This window comes from Microtus pennsylvanicus, chromosome 7 (assembly GCF_037038515.1).
Source record: "Microtus pennsylvanicus isolate mMicPen1 chromosome 7, mMicPen1.hap1, whole genome shotgun sequence".
Lineage (NCBI taxonomy): Eukaryota > Metazoa > Chordata > Mammalia > Rodentia > Cricetidae > Microtus > Microtus pennsylvanicus.
The window spans coordinates 54,416,865-54,435,836 of record NC_134585.1 but is presented as its reverse complement, the minus strand read 5'-3'; the positions used below and the strand labels follow the sequence as shown (position 1 = coordinate 54,435,836).

At 47.5% G+C, this 18,972-nt stretch overlaps 1 protein-coding gene across 3 annotated transcripts in view; it reads left to right on the top strand.

Annotated features, from left to right (window-relative positions):
- Positions 1-18,972, top strand: part of Bicral (BICRA like chromatin remodeling complex associated protein) — a 90,858-nt gene that overhangs the window by 37,275 nt on the left and 34,611 nt on the right. For 2 of the 3 annotated variants that reach the window (XM_075980829.1, XM_075980827.1), the window contains exons 3-5: positions 18,045-18,090; positions 18,714-18,762; positions 18,850-18,918. In XM_075980829.1, the coding sequence (XP_075836944.1) occupies positions 18,050-18,090; positions 18,714-18,762; positions 18,850-18,918 (159 nt within the window). In that variant the 5' untranslated portion in view covers positions 18,045-18,049. Of the gene's footprint in view, positions 1-12,609; positions 12,693-18,044; positions 18,091-18,713; positions 18,763-18,849; positions 18,919-18,972 lie in introns of those variants that run through there. The other variant, XM_075980830.1, reaches the window with a different exon arrangement.

Sequence of the window (18,972 nt, the reverse complement as noted above, 5' to 3'; positions counted from 1 at the left end):
GAGCACAAAATCAAACTCAGGGCTCAAGAGGTTGCTCAGTGCTTTCCTAGTATTCTCGGAGCCTTGGGTTCAGTCCCCAGCATGGCATAAATTGGGTGTGGTGGTGCATCCCTATAATCCTCGTGCCCAGGAAGTAGAGGCAGGAGGATTCTAAATTAAAGGTCATCCTTGGTAATTTAGCAAGTTCCAGGCCAGTCGATGGGGAGCATTGAGGTGGCACAGACCAGACAAAACAGCTCTAGAGTTGGGCACACTGCAGATGCTAGTTCTGTGATGGCTGAATGGTTCTCTGACTTGACCTGGCTTCAGGGCCCCTGGAAACCATTTAGAGATGGAGTTTCAATGGCAGAGAACATATTAGCACACACGAGGCCTTGGGTTCAGTGTGCAGGAGCAACACGAAGTGATTCAGGTAAATACTGTTCATCCTCACCTCCTTGCAGTTGAAGGGTTGGAACTCAGGATCTTGTGCTTGCCAGACGGTGCTGTGCACTATGCTGGGCCCGCCACCCTTTGCTATGCCCAGCAACAAGTCCCCTCCTCCCTGCCTCCTCTTCCCCTTTTTATTTTAGATTTATTTTATGTGTATGAATGTTTTGCCTACATGTATGTGTGTGCCACATTTTCATGTCTGCTGACCATGGAGGCCAGTAGAGGGTTCCACCCTTGGAACTGGAGTTACGGATGGTTGTGAACTGCCGTGTGGGTGCTGGGAACCAAACCCAGATCCTCTGCAAGAACAACAAGTTAAGAGTAACCACTGAGCCATCTCTCCAGGCCCTCCTCCTCTTGAGGTAGGGTCTCACTGTGTAGCCCAGGCTAGCCTTGAACCTCACTCTCCTTTGTGAGCCTCCTATGTTGCTGGCCTGTGACACCATGCTCGGCTCAATTCTTCAATCTTATAGAAGATTTCTTAGGTATTAGGAGATAATACCTAAGCCAATATTTTCTTTTTGATTCGTTGTTGTTGATTTTGAGACAGAGTTTCTCTGTGTATCCCTGGCAATTCTGGAACTTACTCTGTAGACCAGGATGGCCTCAAACTCACAGAGATCTGCCTGCCTCTGCCTCCCAAATATTGAGATTAAGAGCATGTGCCACCACTGCCCAGCCCAATAGTTTCTTAAACCAGATTCTCTGAGTTTCTAGGCCTAAATTTTAATGTGGTAGCCAGTAGTTACATGAGGCTGTTGCACTGAAATGTGGTTGATACCACTTTCCAAGTCTAAAGTCCACACAAGAGTTTGAAGACTATATGAAAACCAAGAATGCAAAGTATCTTGTTAATATGTCAGTTACATGTTCTAACTAGTATCTTAGATATGCTGGGCTATTTATAATAAAGTTAGTTATACTTTTAAAAATTTGGGGCACTGAACCTAGGAGGTGGCTCAGTGTAAAACCACTGAGCTTGCTGCCTGAACCCATGTACAAAGCCAGATGTGGTGGCTTGCATCTGTAGTCCTAGCAGTCCAGGGGGAAGGTGGGACATGAACAGGAGAACAGGACAGAAACTCACAGGTCAGCTAGCCTGGAGTCTGCAGGGCAGCAGCATGCTGGGTGAAGGCGATAACCGACTCCTGCCTCCCACAGACAGCATGATGTCTGTGTGCACGTCTGTGCACGTCTGTGTGCATGTCTGTGTGCATATGCACTTGTATAGCGCGCTCTCTACACCCTTCCCTCTCTCGATAGACTTAAAAGGGGACACTAATAGGTGATTCCGAGCAGGCCATGTGCGTAGCATGCTTACTCCTGGGTTTGACCCCAGCACACACACAAAATGGCTGCTAGAAAGTTTAAATTGATACATGCAGCTCTCACTTGTAACATTTCTGTTGGAAAGGAGGGCTACCCTAGGCCTTCTGGGAGCAGACAGGTGAGAAAGTGGAGTTGGAGAGAGGCAGGCTAAGGTAGAGATGAATTTTTGTTTGTTTTTGTTTCTCTGTAGCTTTGGGGACTGTCCTGGAACTAGCTCTTGTAGACCAGGCTGGCCTCAAACTCACAGAAATCTGCCTGTTTCTGCCTCCCAGGTGCTGGGATTAAAGGCTTGCACTTTGAATTATATTTTTATTTTCAGATACTTTCATTTATTTATCTTTACTTATTTATTTTGTTGCACGTAGTCGGGAAGTTGGAAGATAGCAGGAAGGAGCCCTCTACCGTGTGGGTCTTTGAGATTGAACTCACGTGGTCAAGCTTGTAAGCAAGCACATCCGTCTGCTGCCCACTGCCCCATGATTTTAGATTCGTTTGCTTATTTTGAGGTAGGGTCTCGCTGTGTCGGGGGGGGGCATATCTGCAGAGGGACATCTGCCAAGGCAGGAAGGCAGTTGGGTTCAATATGACTAAGTAGCCACAATGTTGGTTCAAACTCTGGAGTCTGATCCCCAGTGGTTTATTTTAGGCATATTTAAGCACAGCCCAATTTGGTGAAGAATTCCTGATGGTAAATAACTCAGTCCTGCGTGCACAGTAAAGCTTAATACACAACTCCATCAAAACTCTTTGGAGCCGGGTGGTGGTGGCGCACGCCTTTAATCCCAGCACTTGGGAGGCAGAGGCAGGAGGATCTCTGTGAGTTCGAGACCAGCCTGGTCTACAAGAGCTAGTTCCAGGACAGGCTCAAAAACCACAGAGAAACCCTGTCTCGAAAAACCAAAAAAAAACCCAAAAACAAAAAACAAAACAAAAAAAAAACTCTTTGGAGAGCACGCGTGACATCTATAGATTGACTGCATGCGACCCCATCCTTAAACACGGGTTCTGTAGGTGGACAAGCTCATGGTAAGGGTCTGGGGGGAATCCAGTGTGTTCTCTGCCACATAGATAGTGCAAAGGTCACCAGACTGCTAACCACGCCTGCTCCCAGCCTTCAGGATGGACAACGGGCTCTACGCCCTTTTCTTTGACGGGACAAGCCTAGTGCTTCTGTATGACCAGAAGGGCCATAGCTTCCACAGGCCTGCCTGGACTGGAGCTCCCTACACAGTCCAGGTTGTCCTTGAACTCTCTCTCTCAGAGGTGCTTCTGCCTCCTGAATGCTGGAATTAAAGGTGTAGCTACCAGGCTCAGCCTGTTCTTTATTTAAAGCAGATTATCACTGTACAACACAGGTTAGCCCGGAACTCATAACCGTTATCCTGGCCTCTGTCATGCTACATTACAAGCGTACTAAATCATTGAAATAAAAAAAATTAAGTCCTTTTATGTTTCTTTTGCCCCACATTGTCCTTAGTCTGCCTTCGGGAAGGGAATCTTTGGCAGCGCCTTTCTAGAGTGGAATTCTGTCTGTTAGCGTTTCTGCTTGTTTTCATAGGACTTGTTTTTCTTGGAACATACTGCAAAGCCAAAATATTTTACATATTACTCATTGACAAGGAGCACTGGGATTGAAGATTTTGCATAACCAACCAGCTCCTTAAACAAAGACTCGTGATGGGAATCAGTGTTGTTTATATGGTTCCCATTGCTAGCCTTCTCCCTCCTGAGGCAGGGTCTCGAGCCCAGACTGGCCTCGAACTGCCAATCCTCCTGCCTCTGCCTCCCAAGTGTTAGAATTATTTTTTTAATAACCAATTTTCTATTTTCCCCCATTTTATTTTATGTGTATGGATGTTTTGCCTTCGGGTATTTTTGTACACTCTGTGCGTGTAGTGGCCACAGTTCAGAAGAGGGCTTCAGGTCCCTGGGACTGGCATGACTGCGCTATTGAACCTGGGTCCTCTGCAAGAGCAGCCAGCACTCTTAACTCTCTAGCCCCTAATTATTTTGTGTGTATGTGCATGTAGTGTATGCCCACGTATATACATACGTGGGCATGTGCACCCTTGGGTGCATGTGCAGAGACCAGCGGATGCGGGCTAGTAAACAGGCTGTCTCTGAAACCCGAAGTTTCAGGTTTGTTTACTGGCCAACAAACTCCAGGTATCTACATTTTTTTGTTTGATAGTTTGTTTTGTTTTGTTTTTCTGAGGTTTCTCTGTGTAACAACCCTGGCTGTCCTGGAACTCACTCTGTAGACCAGGCTGGTCTTGAACTCACAGAGATCCGCCTGCCTCTGTCTTTGCTGGAATTAAAGGCCTATGCCACCATCACTCTGGAATTATCCTAACAACTTAGTTTTGACAGTGTTTCAGTGAACTTAGGCTCAGCTGAATAGGGATGCTGATGACTATTTCCCTCCCTTTTCCTGCTTAGGACTGACATCACATACAAGTGTCTGTCCCCATGTTTTTTTAAGTATGAAAACTGGAGCTGATGAGATGACTCACTTAGGAAGGGCTCCTGCCACCAAGCCAGCCAACTTTGAGTCCATCACCTAGGTCCTAAATGGTAGGAGGACAGAACTGACTCCCTTAGATTATCCTCTGACCGCCACATATGCGCTCTGGTTCTTGTACAGGTGTGTGCGTGCATGCGTCCATGTGCATGCATGAGCACAGGGTCTCTTCTGTAGGGAGACAGTGAGATTCTGGAAGTATGTGCTGCTGTATCTAGTTTTCATGGGGGCTCTGGGGATTTGCTCGAGGCATTGGGCTTATAAGGGAAGCGCTTTTCCTGCTGTCTTGGTTACTGTTCTGCTTGGTTACTGTGAGGCGATAGTCTGACCAAGGCAACTCTTAGGAAAGGAAGCATTTAATTTCTTACTTATCGTTTCAGAGGTTCAGTCCATCATCATGTTGGCAGGGAATATGGCAGCACTCGTGGTGCTGGAGCAGTAGCCGAGAGCTACATCCTCGTCCACAAGCCAAGAGAGGCTGGGCTTAGCATGGACTTTTAAAACCTCAAAGCCCACCCCAAGTGACACACTTCCTCCAACAAAGCCACACTCTAATCCTTATAATTTTTTCAAGTAGTGCCACTCCCTGGTGACTAAGCATTCAAATCTGTGAGCCTATAGGGCCATTCTTATCCCAGCCACCGCACCTCCCAAGTCACCTCTCCTGCCCTAACGCTTTCATTTTATTTATTTACTCATTTGTTTATTTATTTTTTTGTTTGATTTTTGATTTTTTTTTCAAGATAGGGTTTCTCTGTGGAGCCCCGGCTGTTCCTTTGAGCCTTTGTAGACCAGGCTGGCCTTGAACTCAGAGATCTGCCTGCCTCTGCCTCCTGAGTGTTGGAATTAAAGGCATGTGCTCCACCACCTGGCCTTATTTTTCCTTTCTACTACAGAAGACTATAATTTTGAAAATATAAACCATGTTATTTTCTAACTTACATAATGCTATTATTTCACGAAAGCCAGTAGTGAGTTTGAAGTAGAAGGAGGTAGGAAATACCAGCTACCAGATACTGATTTATTGCTGTACTTAGTGACTTAGACTACCTATTTGCCAAGCATGGCTTCACTTAGCCTGGAATGGGATGACCTAGAGAAACAGCTGGGACAATGAGCTGTTGCCGTCACCAACCTACAGACTACCTCCTAAGCTTCTGTAAGATCCTGCTTGCTTGCCCGCCCCCTCGTGGTTTTAGAGTGTAAGATGAGAATATGCACTAGGCCCTGGATGGAAGCCTCTCGGGAGCTGTCCTGACCATCTACCCTCCCCACCTACTGATAGAGTGCTTAGACCAGAGGCTCGCAGCAGTTCGCTGGGAAAGCGAGGGAAGCACAGCTGAGAAGAGGAACACATATATTACTGCTAGTGTTGGTATGCGCGCCTGAACGGGTGGCATGCCTGCGACAGTGCCAGTGTGGAGGCCAGAGGACAGCTATGTGGAGTTGGCTCGCCTGCCTCCTGCTGACTCTGGAGATTGAATTCAGGTTGCTAGGCATGTGAGGTAAGCACCTTTACCCACTGAACCATCTTGCCTGCTTCGGTAATGAGTCCCTGCGTGTTCCTCGTCCCAAAGGCAATGAGTTCCTTAGAACGAGCTTCCCAGAAGGTGAAGTCCTGCAGTTACAGACCCACCATATAGCAAGGGAGTACGATGACAGCGGTTTATCCTAAGCAACATGAAAGTGCTGCTTATCCTGATGCTGGGATGGTGGGAACGCCCTTGGTCATAGCACTCAGGAGGCAGAGGAGGTGGATCTCTGTGAGTTCAAGACCAACCTGATCTACATAGTGAGTTCCAGAACAGCTAGGGCAATATAGAGACCCTGTCTCAAAAAAAAAAAGTTTGTCTTAGGATTCTATTGCAGTGTTGCAGTGAAGAGACACCATGACCACAGCAATGCTTATAAGGAAAACATTGAGCTGGGGTTAGCTTACACCTTCAGAGTTTAATCCATCGTTGCCCATGCGGGAAGCAAGGCAGCATGCATGAAGATTGCAGTACTAGAGAAGGAGCCCAGAGTTCTTACACCTTGATGCACAGGCAACAGGAAATGGTCTGAGACACTGGACATGACTTTAGCATAGGAGACCTCCACGGTGGCACACTTCCTTCAGGAGGAGGGAACTGCTCCTACTGTGGAGGTTTCAGGCTGGCAGCCAATACCTCACCTGCTGAGGGAGGGGTCAGAGGTCACTAGCTTCCATTTGTTTCTTTGAGACAAACTCATTTCTAGGTAACCCAGGCTGATCCCAAATTCTAGACAAGTCTCCTGCCTTGGCCTCCCAAGTGTGGGGATTGTACATAGGAGCAACTCAGCACGTCTAGCCCTGTATACTTTTCCCTTGAAGTGTTTTTTTTTCCCCATTGAAACCTTAAAATTGAACTCAGGGATAGAGAGCTGAGAGATCTTAGTGGATAAGAGCACTTACTGTGCAAACATGAGGACCTGAGTTCAAATCCCCAGCACACATGTAAGTGTTATGCATGTGGCAGAATGGAGACAGGCCGATCCTGGAAGCTCAGCCAGCCATCCTCGCCCAAATGACAAGCTCCTAATTCTAGTGAGAGACCCATCTTAAATATGGTGGAGAGACGTGAAGAAATCTGTTGTTCTCTGTAGTAATATGGGCGGTGGCAGGGTTGCGTCCCCAAACACCCCAGCCGCCTGCCCGGCTCGGCTAGCTTATGCCCCGAAATAATTACACAGACACTGTATTCTTTTCATCACTGCTTGGCCCTTAGCTCTGGCCCTTACTGGCTAATTCTGATATCCCAATCAACCCATCTCTAATAATCTGTGAGCACCGGTCTTACCGGGAAAGATTCAGCATGTCTGACCTGGCGGCTTGCTTCATTGCGTGCGCCCGCCTGGGAGAGCGGAGCATGGCCTCTCTTCTGCTCCCGAGAGGAGAGCTGTGGAGTCTGACCTCACTTCCTCTTCCTCCTGGCATTCTGTTCTGTCTACTCCTCCCACCTATCTTCTAACCAATGAAATGGGCCGAGGCAGTTCCTTTATTGCTTAGCCAATGAAATCAACAGATTGATATATGACACTCCCACATCAGTTCTCTAGTTTCAAGTGTGTACAAATTCATGCACACTTTTATGTGTGTACCACACATACCCCCAAAAGACAGATAAAGTATTAAAAAATTAAGAGAACAAAACTGCAGTGCCTTGGTGTCTTTATCTAACTACATAAGAAACAGTTAAAATTTGGGCAAAATCGAGCTAGCATGATGGCTTAGTCATTATAGGTGCTTGCCGCCAAGCCTGAATCCTTGAGTTCAGTCTCCCCCATCTGCGTGGTAGAAGGAGTGAACTGAGTCTTACAATGCTGAGTCTGACCTCTCAGCATTGGGTGTGGTGTGTACACGCGCACACGCACACACGTATAAGTTAATGTAATTCTTTACCGGACATAGTCTATGAAACAATGGATTCTAGACACTGGATGTGAGGCAGCACAGGGCAGTGATCCCAAGGGGGGCATGAATGTGATGAGGCCGTCGGTGCCCGGCACTACTCAGCCACAGCGCAGGGGGACGGCTGCCGTCCACAGGGCTGCACAGGGCAGTGATCCCAAGGGGGGCATGAATGTGATGAGGCCGTCGGTGCCCGGCACTACTCAGCCACAGCGCAGGGGGATGGCTGCCGTCCACAGGGCTGCACAGGGCAGTGATCCCAAGGGGGGCATGAGTGTGATGAGGCCGTCAGTGCCCCGCACTACTCAGCCACAGCGCAGGGGGATGGCTGCCGTCCACAGGGCTGCACAGGGCGCACACTGCACATCTGCGGTGCCTTTTTCTTTTCTTTTTTCCTTTTTTTTTTAAAAAAAAGAATTATTTATTTTTATTTTTTGTGCATTGGTGTTTTGCCAGTATGCATGTCTGTGTAAGGGTGTCAGATCCTCTGTAACTGGAGTTACAGACAGTTGTGAGCTGCCATGTGGGTGCTGGGGATTGAACATAGAGGCTCCTAATACATCCGGGCAAACGATCTTCCGCTGAGCAGCCAGCCCGTCAGTTCCTGTCTGTTGGAAAATCCCCCACACGTCTTAAGAGCCCCAAAAGGATTAAAGCTCACTCAGGGCACAAGGAAAATGTGAAATTCATTGGGCATCAAGTGAAGCACTCAGAAGGGCCTCAGTATTAGGTTGGAATTAACCTTTTCTTAAATTTAACAGTAACTGGTGCCTACCTGCCACCCATCCCAGCATCCGCACAGTGGGGAAGAAAGTGGATTCCCCAGGCTGTCCCCGACCTCTACACACACAGGAAAATAAATAAGGAACTAAGTAAGAATTAAGAAAACAAATAGGTTAAAATGAAGAAAGCTTGAGCTGAGAGTGTGGCTCAGTTAGGAGAGAGACTGACTAGCATGCGTAAAACCCTGGGCTGGGTCCCCAGCACCTCGTGAACCAGGTGTGGAGGCGCACACCTGTCATCCCAGTACTTTGGAGGTAGAGACAGGAAAAGCAGGAAGTCAAGACCATCCTCAGCTTCAAAGCAAATTCAAGATCACCTTAGTTTACACGAGGCCTTTAAAAAAATGGGGGGTAGGAAGGAAAAGAGCTCAATAGGATGGGTGCCTTCCAATCAACCGTGCAAGCCTGAAGACCTAAGAGTGATCCCCAGAATCCACTTACAGGTAGAAGGAATGAGCAAACTTCCACAAAGTTATTCTCTGACCTCCACATAAATGCCATGACCTACACATGTCTACATACATCACACACATACAGTTGAAAAATGTAAAAGTAGTCAGATATGGTGGTGCATGCCTTTAAACCTAGCACTCTGTAAGAGAGACCGGTAGATCTCTGTAAGCACAAGAACAGCCTGGTCTACATACTGAGTTCTAGGACCCTGTCTCAAAAGACAAAAGCAAAGCTGGGCAGTGGTGGCGCACCCTGTAATCCCAGCAGAGACAGGTGGACCTCTGTGAGTTTAAGGCCAGCCTATCTACCAGGACAGTCAGGGCTATTACACAGAGAAACACTATCTCGAAAAAAAAGCAAAAATTAAAAAAAAAGCAAAATAAATAAAAATTAAGGATCAAGATGTTTTTAAGTAAAATTATTATATCCTAGACCAAAAAATATGGATATGGATATAAAAATACCCAGCACCAGGGGCTGGAGAGATAACTCAATGGTTAGGAGCAGTGGTTGTTCTTGCAGAGGACCCAGGTTTAGTTCTCAGCACCCAAATGATGGCTCACAACCATCTGAGCTGCATCAGATGTCCCTGTGGCCTGCTCTAGTACCAGACACTCTTGACAAACAATGCACAAGGCAAAACACCCATACACAAAAACACCCATACACAAAAACAGTGCTTTAATTACAAATCGCTCAGCACCTGGTAATATAAATTTAATGTATACATCTGAGGTGGTCATTGCCTGTAGTCCCAGCCAATCAGAAGACTGGGGCAGGAAGATAATTTGAGTTTGAGGACAGGCTGGATACTAGAGACCGTGTATTTAAAAATAGTAATAGAAACAAGTGTCTGAGTTGGGCGGTGGTGGCACACACCTTTATCCCAGCACTCCCAGCAGAGGCAGGTGGGTCTCTGTGAGTTTGAGGCCAGCCTGGTCTACAGATCAAGTTCCCGAGTTCCCGTACAGGCTGTAAAACTACACAGAAACAGTCTCAAAAAAAACAAAAAAAAAAAAAAAGAAGAAGAAGAAAAAAAAGAACCAGGTGTCTGGCATCCAGGCAAGGGTCAACAGAAGTCAAAGTAGCAGGAAATGTCTCTCTCATAATGAGCAGACTGTAAATGGCAGAATTTGTGGAGGGAAGTGGTCACTATTTTACATAAACCACAGCCTAGAGGAGGGGCCTGGATACAGCTCAGTGACAGAGCAAGTGCTTCAAGTATGAGGCCATGGTTTCTATCTGCAGCACCACAGTGGGGTGGGGACCACAGAGGGACAATGAAGGTTTAGGCCAGGCAGTGGTGGCGCATGCCTTTAATCCCAGTACTAGGGAGGCAGAGACAGGTGGATCTCTGTGAGTTCAAGGCCAGCCTGGTCTACAGAGCTAGTTCCAGGACAGGCTGCAAAGCTATAGAGAAATCCTGTTAAGAAAAACCAAAAATAAGAAAGAAAGGAAGGTTGGTTTAATAAAAAGACCTAGTGCAAACAAGGACCTGAGTTACATCTTCAATGCACGACCCCTAAAAAAGCCAACCACAGTGGCTCACACTTATAATCATAGCCCTAGAGAGGCAGAAACAGGCAGATCCCTGAGACTTCTCCAGCCAGCCTAACTGCTTGGCCAGCCTTAGGACAGTGAAAGATGCTATCAAAATAAATAAAAGCAGACAATAGTATCTAAGGAACAATACCTGAGGTTATCCTCTGGCCTACACGCACTCATGCACACACGCATGAACCCTTCCATACACACACAGCTCTAAACTAGAGATGAAAACAAAATGTTTGAAAAGGCCGGGAACGTAGCTCAGTTGGTGGAATGCCTGTCACGAGGCCCCGCAGTCCATCCCCAGCACCGATGAGCCAGTTACGAGGGTGCACCAGTAATCCCAGCTCTTCGCAAGGGGAGGCAGTAGGATCAGAAGCCCAGGTCACCCTGGGTTACAAACTGCATCTGAGTCCAGCCTGGTCTACATGACACTTTGTCTCATGAAAAGAGAGAAGGCAAAAAAGGAAGAAAACAAGAGAAGCCATTGGGTGAGACTAGCAGCTGAGACACACAAAAGAAGAAAGAAATGACCCAGGGTTTGAAGTGTGATTCCCTGGCACAACCAGTAACAAAACCACCACAACAACAATAGGCTGTGGTGGTTCACGCCTGTAACCCCAGTCCTGGAAAGTCTGAAACAGGATGATTGCTAGGAATTTGAGGCCAGCCTGCTCTACACAGTGAGATCCTATCTCAAAACAACAGCAGGTGCTAGAGAGACAACTCAGTGGTTGCTTGTGCAGAGGACCCAGGTTTGATTCCCAGCACACCAGACCATCCCAGCAAGCAGCATTGATTGTAATCAGCGAATTAATATATGCATACATACACACACATATAGATGAAGATAGGAGTGAGGAAGTCTTGAGGGAGTGAAAAGGAGGAGTTGAGGTAGATATAATCAAGATATATGCATTATGAAATTATCAAAGTAAATAAAAGATAGTAAAAAAAAAAAAAGGTGGGCCAGTGGTTAAACTTGCTTTTTGGCAGAGGACCCTGGTTTGGTTCCCAGCATCCACGTGGTAACTCACAACCATCTGTTGCTCCAGTTCCAAGGGTTCTGATGTGCTCTTCTAACCTCCATGGGATTCTGATCACATATGGCACACGCATACATGCATACATATATACACACACAAACAAGCAAATAAATAAGCCCCTTAAGGGCTTAGCATTTAAGAGGATCCAAGTTTGGTTCCCAGCACCCACATGGTGGTTCACAACTGCCTAGAACTCCAGTCCCAGGGAATCTGATGCTGCCTTCTGAGCTCTTTTTTTTTTTTTAAAGACAAAGTTTCTCTGTGTGGCCTGGGCTGGCCTCATAACTCCCTAGTGTTGAGATGCATGTGCCACCAATGCCGGCTTCTTCTCAGCTCTTGGGGCACATGTCACTACATGGTGCACACACATACATACAGGCAAAGGAATTTTAGACATAAAATAATGGTAATAATTTTTAAAACCTTCAAAATATTTTTAAAGACAGGCTGTGGTGGCGCACGGCTCTAATCCCAGCACTCCGGAAACAGAGGCTCTAATCCCAGCACTCCGGAAACAGAGGCAGGCAGATCTCTGTTAGTTCAAGGCCAGCCTGTTCTACGTACAGATCAGGTTCCGTGGCAGTCAAGGCTACATAGAGAGACCCTGTCTCAAATTGGAAGAGGGGGGGGGCGCGGGAGGGGGGGAAGGGGATTAGAAATGGCATCTGATTGGTTTTTTGTTTGTTTTGCTCTTGTTTTGTTTTTGTGAGTTTGACACAAGCTAGAATGTCTGGGAAGAGGGGCCTCAGTTAAGAAGAGTTCCCCATCAGGTTGTAGGTATTTTCTTGGTTAATGATTGATGTGGGAGGGCTAGGCACTCCGCTGTGGATACTGTCACTCCAGGTTGGTGCTGATTGAGCGAGCCACTAGGGGGCAAGCTACTGACCACACTCCTCCATGGCTTCTTCAGCTCCTGTCTCCAGAGTCCTGCCTTGAGTTTCTGCTCTCAGTGACGTGGGATGTGGAAGTGTAGGCCGACAGAAGCCCGAGGTGCTTTTGGTCACGGTCTTTACCACAGCTGCGACAACCCTGAGGCTGTGGGTAAACATTGCAAGCTGAGAAACCTGATCTGAAGACTCGGGTCCTGCCAGTTTGCAACCTAGCAAGGTCTCTCAGTGGCGCCACCTGCTGCCATTCAGGCAGTGCCAGAGGTGAGCCAGGGAACTGAACTCCCTGCTTTGACGGGCTATAGCCTGCTGTGCTGGCTCTGTGGTGGTCTTTTGATGTCACCATCTCTACGAGGTATTTTTGGAAGAAGGAAAAGAGAACTGGGTGTGGTGGCTTGAGGTGGAGTCAGGAAGACCAGGAGTTCAGATTCACCTTGGCTCCATGGCAAATTCAAAGACAGCCAGGGCAGCCTGAGACCCTGTCACCAAAAAAACAAAACAAAACAAAAAAATCAAAAAACATCACCAGGCAGAGTAAGATAAGGGAGGGAAACAGTTCCACTCATCTTTACAAAGTTCACCTGGTGAAGAAGTTGAAATTTGTAGCCTTCCAAGGTTAAATACTATTTGACTGCCATTAGATAGACTCTCAAGCACACGGGTCTGGTGCGCTCCACTAGTTGACTTGAAACTCGTGGATCTGGTGCACTCACTAGTGGGTTTGAAACTCGTGGGCCTGGTGCACTTGCTAGTGGGCTTGAAACTCATGGGTCTGGTGCACTCGCTAGTGGGCCTGAAACTCGTGGGCCTGGTGCACTCGCTAGTGGGCTTGAAACTCGTGGATCTGGTGCACTCGCTAGTGGGTTTGAAACTCGTGGGCCTGATGCACTCGCTAGTGGGCTTGAAACTCGTGGGTCTGGTGCACTCGCTAGTGGACTTAAAACTCATGGGTCTGGTGCACTCGCTACTGGGCTTGAAACTCGTGGGTCTGGTGCACTCGCTAGTGGGCTTGAAACTCGTTGGTCTGGTGCACTCGCTAGTGGGCTTGAAATGCTGCTTTGCTGTTGTTTTGAGACTGAGCCTGTGGTAGCCAGGCTGACCTTAAACTTGTTATGTAGCCAACTTTGTAAGAGCTTCTGCCTCTGCCTCTGCCTCCCCCTCCCTGCTTCCTCCTAGGACCAGTCCTGCCACTTAGAGCTGCTGGCACCGAGACTTTGTCGTGCCCTGTCACCTGTCCTGGGCTAAGAAATAGTCTCCAGTCAGTGGTCTGGGAGTCTCCCCTAGAGATGGTTCCATCTTTCACACAACACAGTCTTACAGAATTCACATGGTGTCAGCAGCCCGTCCTGTCACCGTGGGGCCGTACATACGGGAAGAAAGACCTCAACAGAAGTACAGAAGCCAAGGAAGAATCCAAAGGGAGTGAGCCCAGCGGATGGTCCTGGGGTGGGTGGCTCAATGGGTCAAGGCCCTTCTGCTAAGCCTGATGTTTGATCCCTTGATTCACATGGTGGGAGGCAAGAACCACACATAAGTCATAGCATGCACACACTATACATACACAATACTAAACAAATACATTCATGGGCTGGAGAGATGGCTCAGTGGTTAAGAGCACTGCCTACTCTTCCAAAAAGGTCCCGAGTTCAATTCCCAGCAACCACATGGTGGCTCACAGACATCTATAATGAGATCTGGTGCCCTCTTCTGGCCTGCAGGCATACATGTAGGCAGAGTACTGAGAATATTGTATACATAATAAATAAATCTTTAAAAAAATACATTCACGCCGGGCGGTGGTGGCGCACGCCTTTAATCCCAGCACTCGGGAGGCAGCGGCAGGCGGATCTCTGTGAGTTCGAGGCCAGCCTGGTCTACTAGTGCCAGGACAGGCTCCAAAACTACAGAGAAACCCTGTCTCGAAAAACTAAAAAAAAAAAAAAAAAAATACATTCACTAATTAAAAAATTAAATTGGGGGTGGGGCTGGAGAGATGGCTCAGTGGTTAAGAGCATTGACTACTCTTCCAGAGGACCTATGTTCAATTCCCAGCACCTACGTGGCAGCTCGCAGCTGTCTGTAACTCCAGTTCCAGGAGACCTGACACCCATGGCAAAACACCAATGCACATAAAAAAAATTTAGTTGGGGAGCTACAGAGATGGTTCAGCACTCAAGAGTGCTCGCTGCTCTTTCAGAGAGCCCAGGTTCAATTCCTAGCACTTACATGACAACTAAAAACCGTCTGTCAGGGGCTGGAGAGATGGTTTAGCAATTAAGAACACAGACTGCTCTTCCAGAGGACCAGAGTTCAATGCCCAGACCCCACATGGCGGGTAACAACTGTCTGTAACTCCATAATCTGACACCTTCACACAGACATACATGGAGGCAAAACACCAATGCAAATAAAATAAAAATAAAATTATTTTTTAAAAAAATCTTTAATTTCAGTTCCAAGGAATCCAACACCCTCTTCTGGTTGTCCAGGAATCGTGCACATATGTGGTACACATGCAGGTATACTTGTAGGGGAACATTCATACATATAAATCTTCAGTTGGGAAAAAGCTCTGTTTTGTTTTTATTTGGGGAGTGCACAGAAAGGTCAGAGGACAGCTGCATGGAGTCAGCTCTCCCTTCCACCTTTGTGTGTTGTGTGAATCAAACTCAGGCCACCAGGCTTGGGACAGATGCCTCAACCCACTGAGACGTCCCTCAAGCCCTTCTTTTGCATTGTTTGAGATAGGATCTCTGTGTTGCTCAGACTGGCCTTGAACTCACAGAGATCCACCTGAGTCTGCCTTGAAAGTGCTGGGAGCACAGGTGTGGGCCACTGTTCCCAGCCACTGACCTTTACACAGTAGAATTCTCAGGGTTCCCTGGCTGTGAAAGCTCATAGCATTCTATCCACAGGGTGAGCCAGAGAGGCTGCCTGCCTGCTTGGCAGTGTTTGATGAACCCCATTGGTTTTGTAAGGGAGAATATACAATGAGCTGGGGTAGGGTGCTTGCTCAGCACATTTGAGATCCCCTGGTTTCATCCTGATTATCAGCTTGTGCTCCTGGTGCTGGTGGGAGTGACCCCTATGGTTCACCTTAGGACCAAGTTACCCACACAGTGTCTTTCAAGTAGAGGAGCTGGATAAGGGTGTCAACAGGGAGGCAGAGAAACTGGGAAAGGGATGGACTTGCTTTGGGGAGGTAGGTTTTTCTCATAGTGTGTGTGTGTGTGTGTGTGTGTGTGTGTGTGTGTGTGTGTGTGTGTATGTGTGTGTGTGTGTGTAGTCGTCCACTTTATTTTTTGAGACAGGGTCTCTCACTGGGACCTGGAGTGTGCCATCATGTCCAGCTTGTTATGTGGGTGTCAAGAATAAAACTCTTGCCAGCTGAGCCGTCTCTCAGCCCCCTCATTCACAGTTTGCATTTGTACAGACAGAGCCTTAGACACTTCATTTTTTTGTGATGCTGAGAACAAACCTTAGCATCTCGTGTGCTTCTCATGTGCTGTCCCACTGAGGCCTGTTCTCAGCCTTACAGATTAAGTTTAGAAGAACCATACGTGATATGTATTTAACCTCAGCACTCTGAGGCGAAGGCCAAGTGGAGTTCGAGGCCAACCTGGTCTACATATTGAGTTCTAAACCAGCCAGGGATACAGTGAGAGATCTGTCTCAAAACAAACAAAAAAACTAAACACAAGGATAATAAAATAATTGGACAGTTTAGTCCATGTGGTAGTGATGTCTGGGAAATGAGGTGTGGTTTATGATATGAGCTGATGCATGTTTGATGTCAGGATGTATTATGGATCTCTTTGGTGTGTATGTTTTCTGTTTTGTGGTTTTTATGAGCCGTGGCTGTCCTGGTATTCATTAAGTAGACCAGGTTGTCCTTCAGCTTGCGTTACGTCTGCTGCCTCTGCCTGCCAAGTGCTTAGAATACCGATGTGTGCTACCATGCCTTGCTCGTGTGCCAGACTGGCATATCCCTTTGATGATAGTTTTCCTGTTTCCAGAAGTCGTGTGTTCAGGAACATTCGTGCCAGCGTGACCTCAAATAACTTGAGCCCGGGTGCCAAAGAGCCCATTTCCCATGGCTGTTGTTAGTTTCAGCCATCGGCGCTGAACTCCAGGACAGATCTCCCACTCTCCTTCCTTCCTTCTTCCCTCTCACTCTCCTCACCCTGGATTCTGCTCAGCTGGCGTAATCAGTCCAGCAACCCAGCAACCCAGCAAACCCAGCAAACCCAGGCAGGGCCCTCATCAGGAGTACTTACCCTTCCGTGCTCTTCCAGAAAAAGAGAAAGTACCCTTCCCTGGGGCGGGAGGGAAATCTGCCTCTGTGAGGCCGTGTGATTGATCTGGGGGAACCAAAGGGAGAAGGGAGTTTGAACAGGGAAAAAAAACTCCCTGTAGGACTCTTCCTTCCTCTGCTGTGGCTGGGCATGCCCCTCCTCTGGGCATCTCTTCAGGATTTCATTCCTCCGTCCAACTGCCGTTCACAACTGCCCTTTCCAACCGCTCCAGAATTCTTGGCCCTGGCGTTCTGTGATGTAAATTATTCCACGCATGGCTTGAAATGGGTGAGAAGCAGGGTTGCCAGGTGTCGGATCACTAGTGTAAGTTGACTGGCCCTCGGGGGAGAACCGCTCCTGGAATTTGTTCAGTTGTTACTGTCTGGGCCAGAGCTGTGCTGGCCATGCTTGGGGCTGCTGCAGGCAGGGAGAGGAAGCTCTGGGCTGGGGTGAACTGCTGGAGATTTTCTGCTTTAAGCATTCTCAGCCCCGCTATGGATTATTCAGCATTGAACCTAGACAGTGTTGCTGCACTGGGAAGCACCCAGGCCCCATGGCCAGAGCCAGTATCACCGTCCACTGTACAGGGCCTCTTGTTCTGTCTCCAAAAGTGGGGAGAAGCCGCTTCCTGCCTTCCTAGAGATCACCAAAATATGTTGAGAAATCTAGATTGCGCTCCGTGTTTAGCAGCATCTAAACGGAAAGACTCAGAGTCTGTGAGAGCTTTACTAAAGCAAATTTGCCCTCCCACCGTGTTCATTCTACACTTGATGGAGTCATTCTTTATCCCTTACAGTCCGGTAGGGAAGCCGCATGTGCGAGGTCGCTGCCAGCTAGCTTAGACTTTTCTAGACTCCTTTTACCCATAAGTTGAAAACTATAGAAAAAGCAATTTCAGTCAAAAACTTGTTCAAGTAACTGTAAATTTTATATATCTTACCTTTATTTTTATTGGCTTTGTTTTTGAGATAGGGTCACATGTAGCCCAGCCTGGCCTTCACCTCCTGATCCTTTCTCTACTTCCCAGCTTCTGGGGTCACAGGTGTACACCATGCCTGACTTGCTGGCTTGTTTACTTTTCATTTATTTCTGAGCTGGGGTCTTGTTGTTGCCCAGGCTGGCCTTGAACTCAAGTTCCCCTCTCTCCTCAGTCTTATCTGAGTAGCTGCGACTCCTGGCACAAGGCCCACCGACCCCAGCATTTTTCAAATGACATAGTGCTAGTTGGCTAAAGGAAAGCTCACAGCGTGCCAGTTCCTCTGACTGCGTCCTCACTGCTGGGCGCCCACTCCTCAGACTGACCCTGTCCCTTGCCTTGCAGTTGTCATGGACGATGATGATGACTCGTGTCTCCTCGATCTTATTGGGTAAGATGCTGACTCTGAACCCATGGTGGCCCTGGGGGGCGGGGGCTGAGGCACAGAACAGTGCCATGGGGATTTTGAAAGCTCCTGGGCTTTTCACATAAAAGATAAGAATTAATTGTGGTTATAGCAGAGGGGCAAAACAGATAGTTTCACATATGCATCATAATTCAGTAATCTACTCCCGTTTTGTTTTAAGTCCCAAGATGCCAGGTCTGGGTGTTTCTTACAGCTAGAGGACTCGCCTGCACAAACCAGGTCCTGAGTTCAGTCCCGGGGGCTGAAGCAGAGGTTGATTCCAGGAGGCATAAATGAAGAAATTACTTAAAATAGAGAGATTTGCTAGAGCTAAAAATGTCATTTGTTTTTTGCCTTCTCCTTCTTTCTTTTTTTTTTTTTTTTTTTTTTTTTGGTTTTTCGAGACAGGGTTTTTCTGTGGTTTTGGAGCCTGTCCTGGAACTAGCTCTTGTAGACCAGGCTGGTCTCGAACTCACAGAGATCCGCCTGCCTCTGCCTCCCAAGTGCTGGGATTGAAGGCGTGCACCACCACCGCCCGGCTATCAACAACATATTTAAATATAAGTAGTAGTATTTATTTGTTTTCCCTTCTTTTCTTTCTGTCCTAGAGACCCACAAGCATTGAATTATTTTCTGCACGGACCTAGTAATAAATCTGTAAGTGTTTCTCAAGTGTCTCACAGACATGGCTTCTGTTCCTCCAGCCCTGCCAGTAACCAGCATGTTGACTTCTCCCCTTTGCAGAGCAGCGATGACCTGACGAGCACAGGCTATCCTGCAGCTAATTCAAATTCAATTTTCGCCAACTCCACGGTGAGTATTAGAAATAGCCAAAGCTTTCTGTCTCAGAGAATCTGTGTGCACGGA